At 36.1% G+C, this 24,622-nt stretch overlaps 1 protein-coding gene across 7 annotated transcripts in view; it reads left to right on the top strand.

Moving 5' to 3' along the window:
• The window catches only part of CCSER1 (coiled-coil serine rich protein 1), a 1,301,104-nt gene that overhangs the window by 579,372 nt on the left and 697,110 nt on the right, over positions 1-24,622 (top strand). Inside the window, exon 8 of one of the 7 annotated variants that reach the window (XM_061191729.1) lies at positions 21,778-22,036. The exons of the other annotated variants lie outside the window; for them this stretch is intronic. Coding sequence (XP_061047712.1) covers positions 21,778-21,915 — 138 coding nt within the window. The 3' untranslated portion in view covers positions 21,916-22,036. Of the gene's footprint in view, positions 1-21,777; positions 22,037-24,622 lie in introns of those variants that run through there. 7 annotated transcript variants of the gene reach the window in all.

The following is a 24,622-nucleotide window of genomic DNA, read 5'->3' as shown; positions in this document are numbered from 1 at the left end:
TAGAAATATGTAGATTTCAACATTAATACAGAAGGATTGTAACAGGTTAACTGAAAATAGGCACATTTTAATGTATGGTATTAACATATTCAAAATTGTTATTTACATTCATGAATTTTTAGCTAATATTTCATAGTTCCTTAGAAAATAAGAGGTTAGATATTCTGTGCAGAGTATTTTCGTTTGTAAAACAGAATTTAAAAGTCTGACAGCTTTGGTAGGTAGAAGGTTAGTAAACCTGGTAAAATGTCTCTCAGTCTGGGATCAGCTATAACTCTGGGGGCCGGATGCTGTTTTATGTGAGGATGAGTTGGTTCTGTGCTGTGAACAGCAGATAGGGGACAGGCTTTTGGTACAGGTTCCTTTATTATCTAGCTGTATGGTCTTGAGAAAGTGATTTACCCAGCATGGAATTCAATATTTTCATGTGTAAAATGTGGGAGTTAGGCAAGAGCAGTGTACTCCAAACTGTCAAAAGTGCCACTGATAGTAAGTTTGGTGTTTTAAGTAAATTTTTACTATGACAGTCAAAAATATTGTATGAAGTACAATAATTTCCCTTTTTTTTTGGTTTTTAAGGCGTTTTATTCTAACAACACAGTTTTGATTTTGACTGATACACAATACAGGTTTAATAGAGGTGAGGCTAGGATCAGTGTGTTAAATACTTCATATTCTACTTACAAGAAGGGTTTAGATTTCTTTTTTTTTTTAATGTTTATTTATTTTCTTATTAGTCATCAATTTTATACACATCAGTGTATACATGTCAATCCCAATTGCCCAATTCATCCCACCACCAAACCCCCCCCAGCCGCTTCCCCCCTTGATGTCCATACGTTTGTTCTCTACTTCTGTGTCTATTTCTGCCCTGCAAACCGGTTCATCTGTACCATTTTCTAGGTTCCACATATATTCGTTTATATTATACAATATTTGTTTTACTCTTTCTGACTTACTTCACTCTGTATGATGGTCTCTAGATGCATTCACATCTCTACAAATGACCCAGTTTCGTTCCTTTTTATGGCTGAGTAATATTCTGTTGTATATATGTACCACATCTTCTTTATCCATTCGTCTGTCGATGGGCATTTAGGTTGCTTCCATGTCCAGGCTATTGTAAATAGTGCTACAATGAACGTTGGGGTGCATGTGTCTTTTTGAATTATGGTTTTCTCTGGGTATATGCCCAGTAGTGGGATTGCTGGGTCATATGGTAATTCTATTTTTAGTTTTTTAAGGAAGCTCCATACTGTTCTCCATATTGGCTGTATCAATTTACATTCTCACCAACAGTGCAAGAGGGTTCCCTTTTCTCCACACCCTCTCCAGCATTTGTTGTTTGTAGATTTTCTGATGATGCCCATTCTAACTGGTGTGAGGTAATACCTCATTGTAGTTTTGATTTGCATTTCGCTAATAATTAGTGATATTGAGCAGCTTTTCGTGTGCTTCTTGGCCATCTGTATGTCTTCTTTGGAGAAATGTCTATTTAGGTCTTCTGCCCACTTTTGGATTGGGTTGTTTGTTTTTTTAATATTGAGCTGCTTATATATTTTAGAGATTAATCCTTTGTCCAATGATTCATTTGCAAATATTTTCTCCCATTCTGAGGGTTGTCTTTTTGTCTTGTTTATGGTTTCCTTTGCTGTGCAAAAGCTTTTAAGTTTCATTAGGTCCCATTTGTTTATTTTTCTTTTTATTTCCATTACTCTAGGAGTGAATCAAAAAATATCTTGCTGTGATTTATGTCAAAGAGTGTTCTTCCTATGTTTTCCTCTAAGAGTTTTGTAGTGCCTGGTCTTATATTTAGGTCTCTAATCCATTTTGAGTTTATTTTTGTGTATGGTGTTAGGGAGTGTTCTAATTTCATTCTTTTACATGAAGCTGTCCAGTTTTCCCAGCACCACTTATTGAAGAGATTGTCTTTTCTCCATTGTATATCCTTGCCTCCTTTGTCATAGATTAGTTGACCATAGGTGCGTGGGTTTATCTATGGGCTTTGTATCCTGTTCATTGATCTATATGTGTGTTTTTGTGCCAGTACCATATTGTCTTGTTTACTGTAGCTTTGTAGTATAGTCTGAAGTCAGGGAGTCTGTTTCCTCCAGCTCCATTTTTTTCCCTCAAGACTGCTTTGGCTATTCAGGGTCTTTTGTGTCTCCATACAAGTTTTAAGATTTTTTGTTCTAGTTCTGTAAAAAATGCCATTGATAATTTGATAGGGATTGCATTGAATCTGTAGATTGCTTTGGGTGGTATGGTCATTTTGACAATATTGATGCTTCCAATCCAAGAACATGGTATATCTCTCCATCTGTTGGTATCATCTTTAATTTCTTTCATCAGTGTCTTATAGTTTTCTGCATACAGGTCTTTTGTCTCCCTAGGTAGGTTTATTCCTAGGTATTTTATTCTTTTTGTTGCAGTGGTAAATGGGAGTGTTTCCTTAATTTCTCTTTCAGATTTTTCATCATTAATGTATAGGAATGCAAGAGATTTCTGTGCATTAATTTTGTATCCTGCAACTTTACCAAGTTTATTGATTAGTTCTGGTAGTTTTCTGGTGGCATCTTTAGGATTCTCTATGTATAGTATGATGTTTTCTGCAAACAGTGACAGCTTTACTTCTTCTTTTCCAATTTGTATTCCTTTTATTTCTTTTTCTTCTCTGATTGCTGTGGCTAGGACTTCCAAAACTATGTTGAATAATAGTGGTGAGAGTGGACATTCTTGTTTTGTTCCTGATCTTAGAGGAAATGCTTTCAGTTTTGCACCATTGAGAATGATGTTTGCTGTGGGTTTGTCGTATATGGCCTTTATTATGTTGAGGTGTGTTCCCTCTATGCCCACTTTCTGGAGAGTTTTTATCATAAATCGGTGTTGAATTTCGTCGAAAGCTTTTTCTGCATCTATTAAGATGATCATATGGATTTTCTTCTTCAATTTGTTAATATGGTATATCACATTGGTTGATTTGCATATATTGAAAAATCCTTGCATCTCTGGGATAAATCCCACTTGATCATGGTGTATGATCCTTTTAATGTGTTGTTGGATTCTGTTTGCTAGTATTTTGTTGAGGATTTTTGCATCTATATTCATCAGTGATATTGGTATGTAATTTTCTTTTTTTGTAGTATCTCTGTCTGGTTTTGGTATCAGGGTGATGGTGGCCTCATAGAATGAGTTTGGGAGTGTACCTTCCTCTGCAATTTTTTAGAAGCGTTTGAGAAGGATGGGTGTTAGCTCTTCTGTGAATGTTTGATACAATTCGCCTGTGAAGCCATCTGATCCTGGACTTTTGTTTGTTGGAAGATTTTAATCAGAGTTTCAATTTCATTACTTGTGCTTGGTCTGTTCATATTTTCTGTTTCTTCGTGGATCTGTCTTGGAAGGTTATACCTTTCTAAGAATTTGTCCATTTCTTCCAAGTTGTCCATTTTATTGGCATAGAGTTGCTTGTAGTAGTCTGTTAGGATGCTTTGTATTTCTGCCGTGTCTGTTGTAACTTCTCCCTTTTCCTTTCTAATTTTACTGATTTGAGTCCTCTCCCTCTTTTTCTTGATGAGTCTGGCTAATGGTTTATCAATTTTGTTTATCTTCTCAAAGAACCAGCTTTTAGTTTTATTGATCTTTGCTATGTTTTCTTTGTTCCTATTTCATTTATTTCTGCTCTGATCTTTATGATTTCTTTCCTTCTGCTAACTTTGGGTTTTGTTTGTTCTTCTTTCTCTAGTTCCTTTAGGTGTAACGTTAGATTGTTTATTTGAGATTTTTCTTGTTTCTTGAGGTAGGCTTGTATAGCTATAAACTTCCCTCTTAGAACTGCTTTTGCTGCATCCCACAGGTTTTGGATTGTCGTGTTTTCATTGTCATTTGTCTCTAGGTATTTTTTGATTTCTTCTTTGATTTCTTCAGTGAACTCTTGCTTATTTAGTAACATATTGTTTAGCCTCCATGTGTTTGTTTTTTATGTATGTTTTCCCTATAATTCATTTCTAATCTCATAGCGTTTTGGTCAGAAAAGATGCATGATATGATTTCAATTTTCTTAAATTTACTGAGGCTTGATTTGTGACCCAAGATATGATCTATCCTGGAGAATGTTCCATGCGCACTTGAGAAGAAAGTGTAATCTGCTGTTTTTGGATGGAATGTCCTATAAATATCAATCAAATCTATCTGGTCTATTGTGTCATTTAAAGCTTCTGTTTCCTTATTAATTTTCTGTTTGGATGATCTGTCCATTGGTGTAAGTGAGGTGTTAAAGTCCCCCACTGTTATTGCATTACTGTCGAATTCCTCTTTTAGAACTGTTAGCAGTTGCCTTATTATTGAGGTGCTCCTATGTTGGGTGCATATATACTTATCATTGTTATATCTTCTTCTTGGATGGATCCCCTGATCATTACGTAGTGTCCTTCCTTGTCTTTTGTAACATTCTTTATTTTAAAGCCTATTTTATCTGATATGAATATTGCTACTCCAGCTTTCTTTTGATTTCCATTTGCATGGAATATCTTTTTCCATCCCCTCACTTTCAGTCTGTATGTGTCCCTAGGGCTGAAGTGGGTCTCTTGTAGACAGCATATATATGGGTCTTGTTTTTGTATCCATTCAGCAAGCCTGTGTCTTTTGGTTGGAGCATTTAATCCATTCACATTTAAGGTAATTATCGATATCTATGTTCCTACGACCATTTTCTTAATTGTTTTGGGTCTGTTTTTGTAGGTCCTTTTCTTCTCTTGTGTTTCCCACTTAGAGAAATTCCTTTAGCATTTGTTGTAGAGCTGGTTTGGTGGTGCTGAATTCTCTTAGCTTTTGCTTGTCTGTAAAGCTTTTGATTTTTCCATCGAATCTGAATGAGATCCTTGTTGGATAGAGTAATCTTGGTTGTAAGTTATTCCCTTTCATCACTTTAAGTTTATCATGTCACTCCCTTCTGGCTTGTACAGTTTCTGCTGAGAAATCAGCTGTTAACTTTATGGGAGTTCCATTGTATGTTATTTGTCATTTTTCCCATGCTGCTTTCAATAATTTTTCTTTGTCTTTAATTTTTGCCAATTTGATTACTATGTGTCTCGGCGTGTTTCTCCTTGTGTTTATCCTGTATGGGACTCGGTGTGCTTCCTGGACTTGGGTGGCTATTTCCTTTCCCATGTTAGGGAAGTTTTCAACTGTAATCTCTTCAAATATTTTCTCGGGTCCTTTCTCTCTCTCTTCTCCTGGGACCCCTATAATGAGAATGTTGTTGCGTTTAATGTTGTCCCAGAGGTCTCTTAAGCTGTCTTCATTTCTTTTCATTCTTTTTCTTTATTTTGTTCCGCTGCAGTGAATTCCACCAATCTGTCTTCCAGGTCACTTATCCGTTCTTCTGCCTCAGTTATTCTGCTATTGATTCCTTCTAGTGTAGTTTTCATTTCAGTTATTGTGTTGTTCATCTCTGTTTGTTTTTTAATTCTTCTAGATGTTTCTTAAACATTTCTTTCATCTTCTCCATCTTTTCCTCCATTATTTTTCCCAGGTCCTGTATCATCTTCACAATCATTATTCTGAATTCTTTTTCTGGAAGATTGCCTATCTCCATTTCATTTAGTTGTTTTTCTGGGGTTTTATCTTGTTCCTTCATCTGGTACATAGCCCTCTGCCTTTTCATCTTGTCTATTTTTCTGTGAATGTGTTTTTTGTTCCACAGGCTGCAGGATTGTAGTTTTTCTTGCTTCTGCTGTCTGCCCTCTGGTAGATCAACAATTTTCCTTTTTAATTCCATTTCATTTCTTCTGAAATCAAGGTGGTACATTTTATAGCATCAAGGTGTTATAAGCCCTTAATATTTCTCTGACATTTTATTGGCATAGCCGTGGATCTCCATGTAGTTTCTGAGAGACAGAGAAACATGCTGCTGAATAGAAGAATGTTGCATGTAAGTCTCACTAAGAGAAGTAAATTTTTGGAATACTATCTCAATGATAATAGAAAATTAAATAAGAGCTTTAGGAAAATTTTCAGACCTACAACTGACCTTGTTGTGAACAGAAATCCCTGTTTGAAAAAGTCTTGTTCCAATTAGTAGATCTAATTAATGGTACATATTAAGAGTTAGCTATACATTGAATAAACTTTGGTGATGTGCTTTAATATTAATAGGAAACATGACATTGTCATAACATCCAACATTTATGTAATGCTAAATAACTAATATTTATTGAGTGCTTGCAAGGCAGGCACCCCTTCTAAGTGATTTACATATATTAACACATATTAGTCTTAGTCACTCATTTTAATGCCTACAGCAACCACATAAATTAAGCACTAATATTTCCCTCATATTTCATATGAGGAAACTGAAGTGCCAAGATACTAAGGAATTTGAGAAAGGTCAGATAGCTAGTAAATGACAAAGTTTTTTAATTCTGTAACTCTCTAATACATTTCTGTTCCTTACTATTTCTATACATTTCTATTCCTTACTATTCTCCATCCTGCCACCCCTAGTAAGCCTTAGTTAACTGAGTTTTCTCATTTCTCAACTGGAAGCTTGTTTCTTTCAACATTATATACCCAGTGTCTGGCACAGGGTAGGCACTCAAAAAGTATTTTTTGAAAAAAAGAAAAAGAATATATTTATTAATCAACAAATCTCTGTTATAAAAGACAACTTTAAAAATGCCTCTACACATAACCTGCTGGACTCTAAGACTTCACATCCAGCACTTTCTATTACCCCTCCCTCGCTTAGTTTTCTCCTGATAATTTGTCACCATTTCTGTTATTTATCTTGGATAATTTGAAACCAAAACAGTGTACTTTGGTGTCAAAATGTATAGGTTCAAATGAGAACTCCATTACTTATCTCTGTCCGCTACTTAACTTGTGACATTAGAAGATTTATTTAAACCTCTCTGAGTTTCAGGGATTTTTAAATCTGTACAATATAGATACTAATATCTACCGTATCTGTCCAGCAGAATTATTGTACTAACTAAATTAAATGTGCTTAAAACAACTAGGAATGCTTGGCATATTGTAAATGTTTTATGAAGGAGACAATATATCATCATACTGAAATATCTAGACATTGGAGCCAAAGAGACCTAATACTGTTACAGGGTAGTTCTGGTAGATTGAGTGCATTATTAACACATTTAAAACATTGGTTTCTCAATGCTTGATCACAAAACGTAAGTTCCTAATTCAGGGTTATTGTAAGGGTTAAATGAGATAATTTATCTAGAGTTCCTGACGTACAATTAAAACAAAATAAATGTTAGCTGCTTCTTTTAGTAACAGCTCTTCTTTCCTCTAAATGTTCCATACTCTTTTGGTTTAATATATTGGGGGGAAAAAGAAGACAATTCACTGCCTCATGACTGAATACATTCATTAGACTTTTTTCATGTAGTTCTCTTTAAAATATAAGCACTATTTTTGCCTGATAATGGTATAACTCAAATTATACTGTCTTAGACACTATGCTGCTTAAAGTTACTACTGTAGGAAGTAGAAAATTCAGGTCTAACAAAAGTTAATATGTTGAATCTGTATTTTACAGACACTGGCAATTGGAAGACTATGATAGGGAGAAGATTTATACTGTATCTATGTATTCATAAGTCCCTAAATAGAAAGAAACACAATTCGAGATTTTGAAAAATATATTGAGAAGATTAATTTGGAAGTAGGATGTGCATGAGTGCATGGATAGATGTATCTCTCGTTGGAGGATTGCAAGTAAACCTTGCTATAAAAGTATCCAAGAAGCAAAATTTATTGTATTCAAGTTCTCCATTAAATGCCAATACATTATTGGAAATGCATTCTTGTAGAAAACTAAACCAAACCAACACACAAACCGATTAGAAAACCAAATCTATCATTCCCAAAACGAGCACCCCAGAAATTACATATTTTTCCTATATTCTGTCTCATGTTTGGGGAGGGAACAATCTGCAATGAAGTCAGTGAACTTCATGTGGGATACCATGTTTAACCAGAGGGAACCTTGTGTTCCTCAAGATTCCTGATCCCTTAGAGACAGGCTTAAAGGTTCTTAATTGACTTTTGAAAATTCTTTATTAAACCACATTGAATTGATTTGCAATTATGCATTTTAAAATTGTGTGCATTAATACCTTGATAAAAATTATTTCAGACAGTAGTTGAGCATTTTTCCAGAGGACTTGGGACGAAATCTGTAATTCAGGTCCACCACTAGCAATTTAGGTAAAATACTGTTATCTATTTGCTCTAATATTATAATAGCCTCCTAATTGGTATCCTCACTTCCTCTCTTACTACTCTATCTCCTCCCCTTATTTCCCCAATCATTCTTCCAACTTTATGTAAATATTATGTCATATCCGTACAAAAAAAAACAAAAACAAAAAACCTTGTCTTTAAACACCTTCATTCCCTTTGTCCTTAAGGTAAAGTCTAAGAAGCCCAAGTGATAGGACTTATTGTACAGCATTGTCAAGTGCCATTCTATCCCTTTGTGTTTTATACTTCGTCTGTACTAAATATCTTTTAATTCCTTGAATTTTCTGTGTTCTCTTTTACCTTAGTCCAGGTGTGTTTTGTTTTTCTTTTTTCCACAGCAAAATTATACTCATCCTTCAGATCGGAGCTTGAGCATTACTTCATCAAAAAAGACTAAATTGTCTTTCTCTAGAATCTAGTAATTCTCTTCCATAACATCATTGTACTTTAAAAATCTGTCCCTTGTGCTAAAGAGTATAAGTATCCTTTTTCCAACTTGTTTGCTGCTGTATTCTCAGACCCTTGTCCAATGGCTCACATTTAACATTCACTTATTTCTAAATACCCTACTCATTGAAAGATTTTTAAATTAATAAGAGTTATGAGTGCAAGGTCATATGAGACTTTCCCTAAGGGTTTTGCATGCATTCTTACAATGTCAGATCCTACCTCATTGATCTCGTCCCCACACAGACATTCTTCCTTGATGTAGAGCCCACCAGCTGAAAAATGTCTGATACTCCCTTGAAGCTAGGGTTTGGTTGTGTGACCCAATCCTGGCCACTGGACCATAGGGAAAACAAATTGCATTGGATGAAAAAGATACAAGCGAGGAGAGACTGTCTTCCCTACTATTAAATCAAGTTGATTGAGAACATGCATTTTGGATCTGTGTTTGCCTTCAAGGGTCAAGGCTGAGAACTAATGCCAACCCTCTGAGGATGAGTGAGAATAAAATAGAAAGTATCTGGGTCTTTGATGATGTTAGTATGCCACTGAATTAACTAAACCTGGAATCACCTATTTCTGGTCATCTTGTTGTATGAGGTAATAAATATCTTTTTTGTTTAAGCCATTTATAAGTGGTAAATTTTTACTTACTGTCAAAAGCACCCTAACTGATACAGATGCCCTCAGGACTTGATCTTCCCTGAGTCCCTGTTATGTAGTTAGTGTAGAGTCACTATCATCTGTAGTCTAGGTTTTTTACTTCTCAGTGAGGACAAGTTTCTTCTCTAACCTTTCTGTTCTCCTTTTCCAAAAGGGAGATGGGTTAGAAGCCACCAAAATTAAGCCCAAACATTGGTGTACTTTTATGTTTCCCTTCTAATTGATCTGTAAGAATATTTCAGGTTCATGAATGATCCTCAAAATAATTCATGCAAAATGCTGAGATAAGAAAAAGTACAAATACAGTCACTTAACTGCCCTAGGGAAGTCTGAAAATTTCCCCTGACCAATGTCAAATGGAGACCAAGGGTTAAGGAGGCTCAGATTATCCATCATGACTTTATTCAAAAGTTGAAGATGAGAGGCAATAGATGAAGGACCTTTTCCATCCAGTTAACCATATGTGAAAGGAAAAGGGGTAGGCAAAGGACATTAGGTTTTTACATATTGTTGACATTCATTCAAATGATTCTCTCAAAATAATGATGAACTATGGAGGCCCCATGAGCATGAGAGATGGTTAGGAAGACCCTTGCCCAGGAATATTTCCTCTTTACTTTATTAACATACTTTGTAAAAGTAACCTCAATTTGCTGGTGTCAACTTTTCTACATATGTGTGATATTCAAAAGATCGTGAACTCATGGAATCCAGAATAGAAAGAGTATTCTTCATGATACTTTATTCTCTATAGAACCAGACACTGAGCTCAACTCAGAAATTACTCGTTCATCAAACATGTGTAAAACTCCTTTCTAACATAAATATAACTGTGGGATCTTAGCTACCAGGGCTTCTCTGAGGTACTCTGCTCTCCTGTAAAATCTCAGTAATAACATAACTCATAGGGTTTCTGTAAAATCAAATCTAATGAAATGATGGATATAAAGCCTATGGAACTGAGTGGGGAGCCTTCCCTTATTTCTCTAGAAGTTAAATTTAGAAGATTTTGTTACTGATAAAATAGGGAATACAAAAATTAGTTAATGTTTTTCCTTTTCTTGTATGGCTAAGATTAATAGGGTGTTTTGTACACTTTTTTTCTGCGTTCTTTTAAAAATACCTCTATATGTAATATGCAATCTTGGCTTTAAATATTAGGGAAAATTAAAATTTCTGCATTTTTCTCAGTATTCTAATAGCTATTGTCAATACATATGAAATCATGTTTTTTGTTACTGCAATATGACAGTCTTTCATTATATTTTAGTTCTGTTGATAACTTTTGTGTTTTCCTTGATCAAGTCACTTATCTTTTCTATTTCTATTTTTTATTTCAATTTACTTATGAAAGACAGGAATAATGATTGTGATGTAGCTTACAAAGAAGGTAAAATTATCTTGAAAAGAGTGGTGAAAATCCAAGCACTGTGTTAGATGCCTGATATGAGAGAGAGAGAGAAAGAAAGAAAGAAGGAAAGAAAAGAACATCTCTCTCTATTATAAAGAATTCTTCTATATGGTTTTGATACTGTGAAAGGCAGTAAAATTATTTCCTGTTTCTGATAGTTCTTGAGTATTTGGGGATTCAGGATTGTCTGTAGATTTTACATATCTATCTATCTATCTAAGATTTATATACCCAGAGTCTTAATTATACAGCACATTCCCTGGCCTGCCCTCATTGGACTGTTACTTGGAATACCACCAGGAGGTAGCTACTGGCATCATTAATGGAATATATTTATGGGCAAAATATATTCACCCAAGGAGTTTCTGGACTAATCTAAGGAAATAAAAATCAATTTTAACTTCAGATTTCAGCCTAATGTTTCTACTAAAGCACTAAAGTCACATAGGATAGTAGATGACTAACCCCTCCATTCATTGAATTGGTATTTACTGAACTCCTCCTCTGTGAAAGTTACTGGACTACATTATTTGTGGTGTATAAAAATAAAATATGGTTCCTATCCTCAAAGGTCGTACATTTAACAGGTAAATTAAGCAATACAAATAACCTTATTAAGGTTTCCTTCCTTAGTGTTGAAACAAAATCAGGGAGAACAGTTCCAAGACTAGTGAATTCTAACCAGATACAAAGGCCTGAGTTAAGTCATTGGCAATGGGAATTGAAGAAAGGGAATGAATTAAAGGAATTTTGGAGGCAAAAAGAGGATTGTTTGTCCCTTGGTGATAGAACGTGAGAAAAGATGAGAAGTCAAGGCTGGGGACTTCCTTTTAAGTTCAAACAGTTAAAGAGCTTGGACGTTGTCACTTGTGTTTTTACAACAAGAAAAATTTTGAACAAACTGAAAATCAACAACTATTCTTGGGCCTTTCTGAGAAATAAAGCCACTGAGCAAACCACCACCCCAGGCAAATATAGAGAATCACAGCTGAAATCAGTTTACCTGGAACAGAGCCACTGATACCATAACCTGGTAAGAACACTTAACTGGTAATTTTGGTGAATTGCTAAAAGCTATGAGCAGACTAACTTGATAATAGGAAACTTCTGGAGGGCCATATTCTTCAGGGGGAACCCACACTTAACATGAGTTTTACCTCTAGGAATCCTACCAGGTTCTCATGGTGAAGAACCAAAGGGGGCAAAAAAACGAAAACAAACAAACTAACTAACTAAAAAAACTCTGTGTCTTTGGCAGAAAGATGGAAAAGTAACCATTTGAAATATGCCCAGAGCATTCTTCCTAACAAAGGGAGAGAAAAGACTTTACCAGACAGAGCCTTATCTCTCCTAGGAGGAAGGGCACTTAACCAATTCCAGCCCTCTTTACCCTTCCTGTATCACCTTAGGGGGAGAAATAAAGCCAAGATAGACTTGTGAAAGTCACAACCAACCCAGAGACGCGTCCACTAAAAGACTGATATTTAATCATAAGATTATAGAATGTTTTTCCTCCTCAACTTCTTATCACTGCGTCAGTGGGTTTCCAGTATAATAGTAGTGAGTCACAGCTGAAAGAGCTGCAAGACACAGACTCTAACTAAAAAGCATTCTTCGAGTAAGCCGAGACAGCAGAGGAGACAAAAATAAGGACACTTGAGGAATTTTAAGCCTTTGGGAACTACAGCTACAGCAAATATTAAACACAGCCCAACTTCTAGCAAGATTAACATAAAAACTCCCACTATTTACCTGTTATTATTACCCAGTATATTACCTTCAACTTTCAAAAAAAAAAAAATTACAGTGCATGCTAAAATGCAGGAAAAAACAGTCTGAAGAAACAAAGCAAGCAGCAGAACCAGACTCATATATGTCACAGATTTCAAAGTTAGGCAGGGAATTTTAAACAGATATAATTAATAAGTTAAGGGCTCTATTTGAAAACATAAACAACATGCAAGAACAGATGGGCAACATAAGCAGAGAGATGGAAACCTTTAAGAAATAATCAAAAGGAAATGCTAGAAATAAAAAGCATTGCAACATATATGAAGAGTGCCTTTGATGGGCTCATCAGTAGATGAGGAAAGAATCAGTGAGCTTTAAAATATGTCAGCTGAAACACAAAGAGAAAAAAAATGAAAACAAAATAACAATATCCAAGAACTCAGTTTCAAGAGTATAACATGTGCATAACTGCAGTACCACAAGAAGAAAGAGAAAATGGAGAAAAAATGTTTAAACTAATAATGGCCAAGACCTTTTCAAAATTAATGATAGATGCCAAACTACAGATCCAGGAAGCTCAGAGAATTCCAAACAAAATATATACACACACAAAAAAAATCTACACCAAACATACCATATTGAAACTGCAGAAAACCAAAGACAGAGAAAATCTTGAAAGATTACAGAGAAAAAAAATACCTTACCTGTAGGGGAAGAAGAATACAAGTTACAATGGACTGCACTTCAGAAACCATGCCAGCAAAGTAATGGAGTGAAATAGGTAAACTGCTAAAAGAAGTCAAGGATGAATTGGGTTTCTTGATTAAGTTATAGAAGAGATGATGTTATTAACTGAGATCAGAAGTATAGAAGAAATAAAATGTTGCTCTCTAGGGTGGAGATTTTAGATTTGAAAGTTTGAGTCTGACAGGCCTGGAATATAACAAATACATTTCTTCAGGATGTAGTTTGAGATCTGGTACAAGATTTCAGAAGATAGGAAGGTGAGTATTGATAATAAACACAGAAGTGTTAGTTATAGGTTGTTGCTAATACAATAAGTTGTTGAGGTGAAACATTTGAGATAGGAAATGGCTTCAGATAGAAACCCAGGAAAAATTAACTTTTAAAGAAAAAATTGAGAAGAAATAAAAGTATTAAAAAGTTTAAAACATATCCAAACTATATATAACAAGAGTAAATAACACTGTAGAAGTCCAGGAGGAAGAGAGATTTTAAAGAAGGGATTTTGTATTATCAAGTCTAAAGCATAGATCAGGCTGAGGACTGAAAAAAATGTTTCTACTTAACACTGATGAGAGCAATTTTAATTACGTAATAGAGTGAAAACCAGCTTTCAGAGGCAGGAAGATTGAACAGTTATTAGTTATTTATTCATGGTAGCTAAATTGCAAATGAGGAGTGGATTCTGTAAGTGTAGTTCTTCTTTCAAGAATCTCATTAATAAAAGGAGAGTCAGGAGTAGAAGTCAGGAATCAAAATGTTGTTGTTTGTTGTTATGTTTGTTTTAGGAAAGGTAGAAACTTAATCAAGTTTAAAGACTGAGAGAACTAGTAGGGAAGACTCAGCTGTTACTCTAATTTAGAGTTTTCCTCTTATACCAGTATTTTAAATATTAGTGAAAAAGTGTTTAACCTTGCCCCTACTGTTCATGACTTTATATACAACTAACTGAAAAATTCATGGAAAACCTATCTTTCCCCCCATCATCCTGGATAATGAAAAGCATTTGCCATATGAGGACAATTTATGGCACATTGTTATTACAGTAGCAATCATTCCTTTATTCAATTGATTTTCAATAACAGTGTATTCCAAAGAGTGAGGTTAGAAAGACGAAAAATGATGGGTCCAAACTCACACCTCCAATTGGATCTCATAAAACTGGAGGGATAAAATGGGGAGCAGGAGACTCTAAATCTTTGAAATGTTTCCCAGATGGTCTGGGCAAATTCTTCATTCACCCCGGGTGGAAAACTACCTATGTAGTTTGTACCTATGTGCTTCAGTATTGGCTTCCTCCAATATATAGTTTTCTTTTCTTTTTATTATGTTATAATCCTGTGACTTGACTGGCTCTCTTCTTACGGATGTTAGACGTTGCACAGCTGGACAAAATTTAAGTAGCAATAGAAGAGCAGAAATCATATTTAAATTCATAGTCAAAGTGAACAGAAAGGTCTATTGCTTTCAAAATTGTATAATATCATTAAAGTGCAAATCTCTCAATGTGACAAGTTTAGAATAAAGATCTCATGAATTACAATTTCTGTTCAAGCAAAATAACTTGACAATTATTGACAGAACTAAGGTACCATTCACCTCTACAATATATTGCTTTCTCAGTAAACCCAAGTCCAATGCCATTTAAAACTGTATGTTAAAATTGTACACTTCCATAAATTGCCATTTATTTTCTTTATAATCTTAACATTTTAGTAGATTTACAATACCGTATTTTTGAAGTTTTGTATACTTTCTTAAGCTTAATTATCAAAAGCTGTTGCTCTCCTCTGTGTAAAGAGTACTTAGTATCAAAAGATGCATCTTTCGCTGCAGGTGTTTGTAATTTAACCTATTTACTCCACATTTTTTGGTGTCTAGTAAATAGTTACACAGTTTTAATTGTGTGGGGTGTGGGTATTTATGTAAAAATGTTGCTGAAAGTTACCATTTGACTATTCACTAAAAAATAAATAAATTGGTTTTGACTACTTAAGTTCTTTTCCTCCTTACCCTCTGATAGGGGAGTTCTTCTTTATCAGATACATTCTCAAGAGTTTTTCTGATGCCTAATCAGAAGGGAAGCTGGGCAGGTCATGTGGCTCCTCAACAAGGGCCTTAGGACATTTGCAGGAGCAGCTGAAGTGTATCAGAGAAACTGACAGAGGAGAAAAAGAGTAGTAATAGTAAAAATTATTGTTGCAAACTATGTGTTCTAGTAATGCAGGTCAAGACATACAAAGATCTCTAGTTGTTGCAATTTTTTTTTTTGGGAGGGGCCCTGGAATATTTTCTTTTGAACACAATATTATTCTGAGACTATGCCTCGTGTGCCATAGATTCAGTAGTTACATGATTGCTAAGTATGTTTGAATAAATATTTTGGTTTTCATGTATATTTTTTAGGATATAGCACCTTTAATATTGCAAGCACATTAATGAAAATTTAGAAATTAAAACATTTAAAATCACACAAAACCCCACAACTCTAACAAAATGACTGTCATATTTTGCATATTTTCAGATTTGTGATAAGTATATATTTCATATAGGATTCCATTTACAAAAAAAGTGTATTTTTCATGTTACCACATAGACTTTGTAACCATCCTTTTCTAAATTGCATAATAGTTCATTGAGTAGATTTCCCATCATTTAATAATAATTCTTCAACTGTTGTATGCTTAGGTTGCCATCAATATTTCAACACTATAGTGCTGGGTATGTACGGTATGACTACTAATTTTCAGTCTTCAAGGATGTTTTCTTTTAACTAGCCGGGCTGGGATGGGATGAGGATGGGGTATGGGTATCAGGGCATTTACTTACCTTTTCTCCCATGCCTGGAGTTGATTATTTTTCTTACCATATTTTGATTTCATGTGAAAAAGAATTTGGACAATTGCATGTCTCCGTGAACTTTATCACATACTGATTAGCAGTCAAAGTGAATTTGACTTTGATGAGACTGACTTGTCTAGACATTTTAATCAGTGTCAAGATGCTAGAATGTGGTGGTGCTTCTAACTGTGTGATGGTGGCTGCCCTAGCATTTGCACAAAAGGCACGACAAGAGGCTCTGGGGTTCATTCGAGTGATTAGGTGAGTGTGACATAAAGGCGAGAATACTACTACACATATAGACTTAAGGAGACACCTGCACCTCTTCACTTGCTCAAGAATCAGATAGTGATTCAATATGCAAAGATAAGAATGCTTTACATTTATAACTTAAAGGAATAAAGAACCACTGCTACGTTAGATATGCTAAGAAACCCATAGTAGCATAATCACCTTATGTTAGAAATAAGGATAAGCATTTGAAGAGTTTTAAGGGTAGGAGACATAGTAGAAAAAGGTCATGGTTTATGTACTCTCTTTTTTCTGTCTTTTTTATTTGCTCATTTATTATTAAAAAATCATATCAATTCAATTACATATAATCTATAAGAAGGTCTAGCAGTTGAAAATTGTTATGTCTGTGTATTGGTTTCCTAGGGCTGCTGTAATGAAGTACCACAAACTAAGTAGCTTAAACGACAGAAATTTATTGTCTCAGAGTTCTGGAGGCTAGAATTCTGAGATCAAAGTGTCAGCAAAACTGTGCTGCCTTTGAAGGCGCTAAAGAAGGATCTGCCCCAGATCTCTCTCCTAGCTACTAGTAGTTCCTTGGTTTGTGACAGCATAACTCCAGTCTTCACTCTTTTCCTGTGCATTCCTCTGTGTCCAGATTTCTCCTTTTTATAAAGACACCGGTTATATTGCATTAGGAGCCTACCCTATTCCAGTAGCTCCTCATCTTAACCAGTTACATCTGCAGTGACTCTGTTTCCAATAAGGTCACACTATGAGGTACTGAGGGTTAGTATTTCAACATATGGGTTTTAAGGGGACACATTCAGTTCTTAACAATCTGTTATATGTATTTCAAGTTGTTTAAAAAGAGGATCTTTTATCATTGAAGCACTATCAACAAAAGATTATTTCATTTCCTTCTGTTCATGGGTATTTCTCTGCCTACTGAAAGCTAGTATCTCTTCCTATGTACTAGATCTCATCCCTTAACTCTTGAAGGATTTTCCTCTTGCAGTTATTCCTTCTTTCGCCTGTATTTTTGACCTTCTCCCTTCTTACTGAGTCATTCTCATCAGTCTTTAAACCTGTTCAAGCTGTTCCATCTAATATGCACACACCCCATCTCAATCCTATTAGCTACTATTCTTCATTCTTGGAAGAAGCTTGCATTTTGACAAGTGTGTAGCTGGTAACTCCTCATTTCTCCTTCATCTTCAGTTTGCTTCTGAGCCCACTGTAATCTGAATTCTGCTTCTAACATACCACCTGAAACTGCTTTGGTACAGTCCACAGTGACTGATTTTTTTGGTAAATCCTCACTTTACTTCATCTTTGCTGCATCCAACATCATCGACCTCCCTCTCCTTCTTAAAGATATTTCCTGTCTTGGCTGTTATGACACCAGGCTTTCCTCATTGTCCAGTTTTCTTCACAATCACTTCTTTTCATCTTTCAATTATTGATTGTTCCGCTACATCAGTATATTGGTAGTTTCCAAATTTCATTTCCTGACCACATCTCTCTCTCTTTGAGCCCATGGTTACATAGCCAATGCATACTATATTTCTTCAGCTGGATGTTACAAGGGACCTTAAAATTAAAGTTGGTGTCTTTCCTTCATCTTAAATTCTTCCACCTCAAAGTGTATTTGCTCTTAAACAGGAATGAGTGATACTTACATCCTCTGAATAGACCTGCCAGAAACTTAATGTCATCTTTGACTCTCTCCTCTCATCTTTCCCTTCCACTCCACACATTTCTGGTAGAGTCCACCTTCTAAATAGCTTTCAAATCCACTCCTACAGCCCCATTTTAGTTTAAATTCGAACGATTTCTTACCTCGATTATTAAAACAGCCTCTTATCTGTCTCTAGTCTTGGTTTCATCCAGCCCATTCTCCATACTGTACCCAGAATAAGCTGCATACACTTAATTCTGATCATACCCTTTCATGGCTTGAAAGTCCTTTATTGATATACCAAAACCTTCTGAATAAAACTTTATTCATTATCATGGCAAAAATGACTTTTATGATTTGGTTCTCAAGTGCCTCTTCGTGTATACCTCTCCACACCGTTGTTCTGAAATACTTGTTCCCCAAACGCTTGCAATTGTTTTCTCTGCCTCCAGGAGTTCTAAAGGCCCTGCATTTGAAAACACTTGCCTTTCTTTTTACTGATTTATTTTTGTTTTGTCATTTACCAGTTCCTTCTACCATTAAGATTCTGGTTTGATATTTCTTTCTTGAGAAAGCTTTCTCTGACTCTGCTATCTTAGTGTATATATGTATTTGTTTTCTAGCCCTATGTGGCAAATTAATACAGGTTTCTCCCACTATTCAAAAGTAGAGCATTCCTGTGAAACCCTTCATAAACCTAAATGGTATCAAGCAAAGAAACAATTACCTTAGCCCACATCCTGCTAACAGATGCACGCAATAAATCGAGAGAAAGCACAGATGCTTACAGACACAGTTCAAAGCTATGGCAGCCTGACGCCAAGATGCTGAATTTGGTTCCCGGGGAAGGAGCTTAGCGGTGCTGCCCTTGCTGCTTGGGGTCCACGCTGCCTCTGTAACATCTCACTGAAAACTAAATGCTGAACATCGTTTGCCCTTTTCACCTTTTTGTGTAAAAGTGAAAATCCTCTTCAGATTTCTTTCGGTTAGCAAACCGGGTACTGATATAGGTCCTTATAAAAATGAATTGGCGTAAAGCAAACTTTTGAAACGTAGGGGATACCCATTCAGACTTGGTCACTTAAACACTTTTAAGTTTTTTGTCAGAGCCTCACGAGGCTGAAATTAAGGTATCAGTCAGCTGCGCTCTCATCTGGAACTAGGGTGTCTTCCAAGCCATTCCTGTCATTGGAAGAATTCACTTACCTGGCTTTGGAGGTTTGAGGTCCCGTTTCCTTGCTGGAAGCCTCTGTCATCTCCATACTGTCTCCCTACACACAGGACCCTCTCTATCCTCAAAGCAGCAATAGTGAGTCAAGTCCTCACACTTTGAGGATCCCTGACCTCTTTCTCATGTGATTCATTAGGGCTCCTGTGACTAGATTAGGCCCACTCAGATCATCTCCCTATTTTAACATCAACTGTACCAAAGAACATAATACAACCCCAAGAATGATCTCTTGTCATGCCCACAGATTCTGGAAATGGAGGCAGGACAAGTTTGGGGTGCCATTTTAGACATTCTACCTATGACAACCTAATTGTAGTTGTTTCCCTTATATATACTTGAATGGTTCTCACTGCAGGGGGAAAAAAAAATATATATATATATAGCCATGATCCCCATTTTATGAAAAAAAAGCTCTGAGAAGTAGTATAGACCACTACCGAGCTATACTGGTTTTGTGTTAATGCAGGCAGACTTGGGTTTCCTTCAGTAATAATTGTTTTCTAGTTCTACAGTGTAAGAAAGTTGTTAAAACACTGAAAATGTGGTTAAAAACACCTTCCTGGTAAAAATGTTGTGAGTAGCCACTGACGATGTATGCAAAGAATTTGGTATTATTTCCGAATTTCAACAAATTGTAGTTTTATTATTAGTAATTGATTTATTCAGGATCACACAGCTAAATTATGCCACAGCAAAGACTCAGATGCAAGTCTTCTCTGCCTCAGCTGAGTGACATCAAGAGGTAACATGAAAAACAATGATAGATTTGTAAGTTTTGTTCTATATTAGATTATAGTTTTTAAGATAGTTTAGTGTTGCTTAATGATAATCTAAAACTTCCCAATACTCTTTAATTTACAGAATTTTTGAGACAAAAATTTTGTTTTGTAATGGAAGTTAAATTATATAGTTGGTCTCAGTACACGGGCATTCAGTGCATAAGCAACCATTCAAAAGTGTATCTAGTCCATAAGTTTAAAAAAGCTGCTTTTCCCAGATTCATGTCTTAAAGACTCCTGTTTAACAATGTATTGTACATATATTGAGTTTTTGAAGATAGCACTGTATATGCTGTTACTATCCATTAGTGCTCTAAAAAAGAACGAAGCATGGCCTTTACTACTTTCCTTAGTACCTGATACTGGTTTATATTCTGTAGCTGTGAGCTGTAGCTTCAGCTAATGTTTGTTGCTTTTTTGCAGCTTAGTTTTCTGACCTCCCAGACTGCCTGAAACTACTGCTTAAATTGAATCATATTATCTGTGATTCCTGTACGGTACAACATTGAGGCTCTCTGCTTTTTCTTCTCCCCAGAATTCTACAATTATGCCAGAATTCTTGAAAAAACATCCCTACACCATTACTTATTTCTGTATTCTTTATCATGGTCACAATTCACCCCATAAAATGGGATATTACCATTTTTGAGATCTGCTAATATTAGGGATGTCTCTCTAGTTTTACTGTCTTGAAAAACATATACAACTAGAAAAGCTTTCCTCTCCCTTCATTATGCAAAAAATGTATATGTATTGCCAAGCAGTACCCAATATTATTCACACTGTCCTTCCCCTCTGTCTGAAGGTGGCATAAATGTCCAGGGCCCAAGAGCTGTCTCAGGAGGATGGCAAAAGGGTGCCCACTACCTACAGCCAGCTCCTGCCAGCACTATGTTTTATAAGATTTAAAGATTCTTTTGATGGTGGGACCGGACACACTAATGCTCAGATGAAAGACAGAACTCTTTGTTACTTACACCTCCAAATGAGAGAAGGCTGCCAGTCAGGGTCATGGAGGATATTGCCCCCTGGGGACCAAGCAACAGCAAATTGGGCAGTTTATAAATGACAAGCAGGATGGGATTAGCTAGGTTTCCAGCACTCCCTGAGGATTGGCCAATTTGAATAATTTCAAGAGCTCTGGGGTGCAGAGACCGTCCCTAGTTTCCTGGTACCTGGCCCGATGGGGTTGGTACCTAATGGCCCTGCAGTGTGAAGACCCAATAAAGGAAGTGTTTGGAGTATGGACTTGATCAGCTATTGAAGAGAACTAACTGGCCTCTCTCTAGCCAAGGCCTTACAACTAAGTCAATATAGCATTTAGAAACAAACAAACAAACAAAACAACTGTATTACTCACTGATAAATGGAATATTTATAAATGGAATGGAATATTTATAAATGGAATATTTCCTGCCATATCAATAAACAAAGGATGTCACAGTCACCAATGATTGCAGCCCTCCAATGTGAGCTGGTGAGCCCTGAGGAAACTCAGGGCTGAAAAGAATACCTGCCATCTAGCAGCCATCAGACTGTAGCCACTCCCTGCGGTGAGCCTTGAGGAAACTCAGGATGTGAAAATACAGGCCCCAGAGAGCTGAGGTGCATATCAAAGGAATGATTTCAGTGAGCCCAACTCTTGCATCTTCCCATACATAGAAAAGAGCTGAATTCCTTAACTTGAGATGTCTGGTTTTCTTTATTTAACAGTAATCTTTTGATGTTCCCAATTACCTGCTCTTTGTTGCAGAACTCCTATATAGGGGCTTCCCTGGTGGCACAGTGGTTAAGAATCCGCCTGCCAATGCAGGGGACATGGGTTTGCGCCCTGGTCCAGGAAGATCCCACATGCCGCGAAGCAACTAAGCCTGTGCGCCACAACTACTGAGCCTGCGCTCTAGAGCCCACAAGCCACAACTACTGAGCCTGCGCTCTAGAGCCCGCGAGCCACAACTACTGAGCCTGCGCTCTAGAGCCCGTGCTCCACAACAAGAGAAGCCACCGCGATGAGAAGCCCGAGCACCACAACGAAGAGTAGCCCCCGCTCGCTGCAACTAGAGAAAAGCCCACGTGCAGCAATGAAGACGCAACACAGCCACAAATAAATAAAATAAAATATTTTTAAAAACCCCAAAAAAACAACTCCTGTGTATCCTGGCTCCTCCCCTCGCCTCCTAGGAGCAGTTTCTCAGAGTTATCTGAAACGCTGTCTCCCGGGCTGCAGTCCTCATTTTGCCCCAAATAAAGCTAACTCACAACGCTCATGTTGTGCATATATATATATTTTTTAAGTCAACAGCACTTATAGGTGAGGAATGGGGTGTGTTTGATGTCTTTGATTACTTTTGTTCCTAGCAGCTAAAGTTCATAGCTTTGTTCACACATAATTCTCTTAGTTTATTCAGGGTATTGAGAGATAAGATGTCCCCTACTCCTCACATAAAACATGAAAAGTAAGTAAGCATGCCTTCATAATAGAAAGGAACTTTTAACAGGCTGTTTTTAGCCTTTTCATTTTCTTTTTTTTCTTGTATAGTCTACATTGTGGGAAGGGTCACTTAAAACAATTGCTTACCTTCTTTAAGAAATACAAGTACAATGTGACAAGCGTGTCTGTCTTCCGTGAGGAAAAAAAAATGCTGGCAATTTTTTGATAATCCCAAGACCTCTTAAAGATACTTATTTCCCCAAGACTTTTGTATCAAACAAGTAAATGGGACAAATTAGTATTACTTTATCACTTGTTGACTTTCTCTGTTGAGAAGCTCATTGTTGGTGACTTTGTAAAGACATTTACATCTTAAGTATAATTCGTAATTGATGTTGGTGAAACCCATGGCGTTAGGAGATCAGGAAACTAATTTGTCATGCCTACTAACTCATTAAGACACAGAAATTTTTCATCCTTCTACCTGCAAAATACTATCATTTGAAGAAGGCTTTAGAAAATGAAATACAAATGTTTGTCTTTTTAATTTTCACCAAGAATGCTTTATGAAACAAAGAACAGAATAGTGAAAACTTTGAGTAAATATTTTTTGTCAGGATTATGACTTAACACTCTCTGTCTACTTACTGTATAGAAAAAATTACGTAAGATGTAGAACATTATATTAGAAGAGTTATGCAACCCAAGTTTTTCTTATTAATACAAGAAGTGAATCTAAGCAGACTCTAACAACTTGGAAAAGACAAGGCCATAGTCTCATGGAACCGTTTTAACATCTTAGCAAATTTCTCAGTGGAGGCTACTGTTTTTGTTTTTGTTTTGTTTTATTTATTTATTTATTTATTTATTTATTTTTGGCTGTGTTGGGTCTTCGTTGCTGCACGTGGGCTTTCTCTAGTTACGGTGAGCGGGGGCTACTCTTCATTGCAGTGCGCAGACTTCTCATTGCAGTGGCTTCTCTTGTTTCAGAGCACGGGCTCTAGGCACGTGGGCTTCAGTAGTTGTGGCACGCGGGCTCAGTAGTTGTGACTCACGGGCTCTAGAGCGCAGGGTCAGTAGTTGTGGCGCACGGGCTTAGTTACTCTGCGGCTTGTGGGGTCTTCCCGGACCAGGGCTCGAACCCATGTCCCCTGCATTGGCAGGCGGATTCTCAACCACTGCGCCACCAGGGAAACCCTACTGTTTTTAACTAGTCCAAAAATTGTCAGAATACAATGAATTTTGTAGAGAGGCTAATGAACATAAGGGTCTTGGTATTATTATTAATGGTTTCCTTTAATTTGACCTTTGCTACAGTTGTCTTCTCTGCTTCATTTCTATGAATAAACTCCTATTTATCCTAGAAATGTATCATTTTGTTCAATAATTGGTCAAAAAAGATTCTGACAGCAAAAAAATTCTGTGCATAGAAGTGTTTTATAAATTATAAAGTCCCTATAAAAATATAAGGATTGTTATCATTATCTTGAGTGATGGGGATCAGTAAGAAGTTTTAGGATTTCCTAAGAGGAACTACTTGCAAATGAAAAGATTATGTTGATATCCATTCTCTTCTTTAATTGCTTGAAAATCATAGCCAATATACCACTGTGTCAAGGGATGATGCTGCTTACTGATTGATTTACATGCTAAAAAATACATTTCTAAGATACTCACTTTGAACACCTATTATGCCTTTTAAAATTTTTATATTTCTATGAAAACAATTTTTTTAAAAACAGACTGTTATTGTAAATCAGTGGAATGTTAGTTCATCTCTTAAGTCAGTGACTATAAAATCAAATCTAAAATCTTTTTTAATTGAATGTTTGTAAAAAGAAAATTTTGTAGCATTATGTAGCAGTTATTGATACTGAAATGATTTATAAAATATTTTTTAAATTATCTTAAACGAAATAATAGAGAATTAGAGTGGTGTTTTTATTAACTTTGTTTTCAGTGTTTGAAAGGCAGGTTCTCTTATGGCCCTGTATATATGATTATATGCCTGCACTATTTAACTAGCTATCCAGGTGTTGCAGATAACATGCTGCTTTAAAGTTAACGTAAGAATTACATGAGGTCAGTTATTTAGGTAGAGCTGCAAAATACATTGTGTTTTCCAATCTCTGCCCTGCTGTCCACTCCTACCATATTCCTATTTATT

Source organism: Eubalaena glacialis, chromosome 5 (assembly GCF_028564815.1).
Source record: "Eubalaena glacialis isolate mEubGla1 chromosome 5, mEubGla1.1.hap2.+ XY, whole genome shotgun sequence".
Lineage (NCBI taxonomy): Eukaryota > Metazoa > Chordata > Mammalia > Artiodactyla > Balaenidae > Eubalaena > Eubalaena glacialis.
Note: the sequence above shows the minus strand (reverse complement) of the source record. Positions and strands in the feature narration are given on the sequence as shown.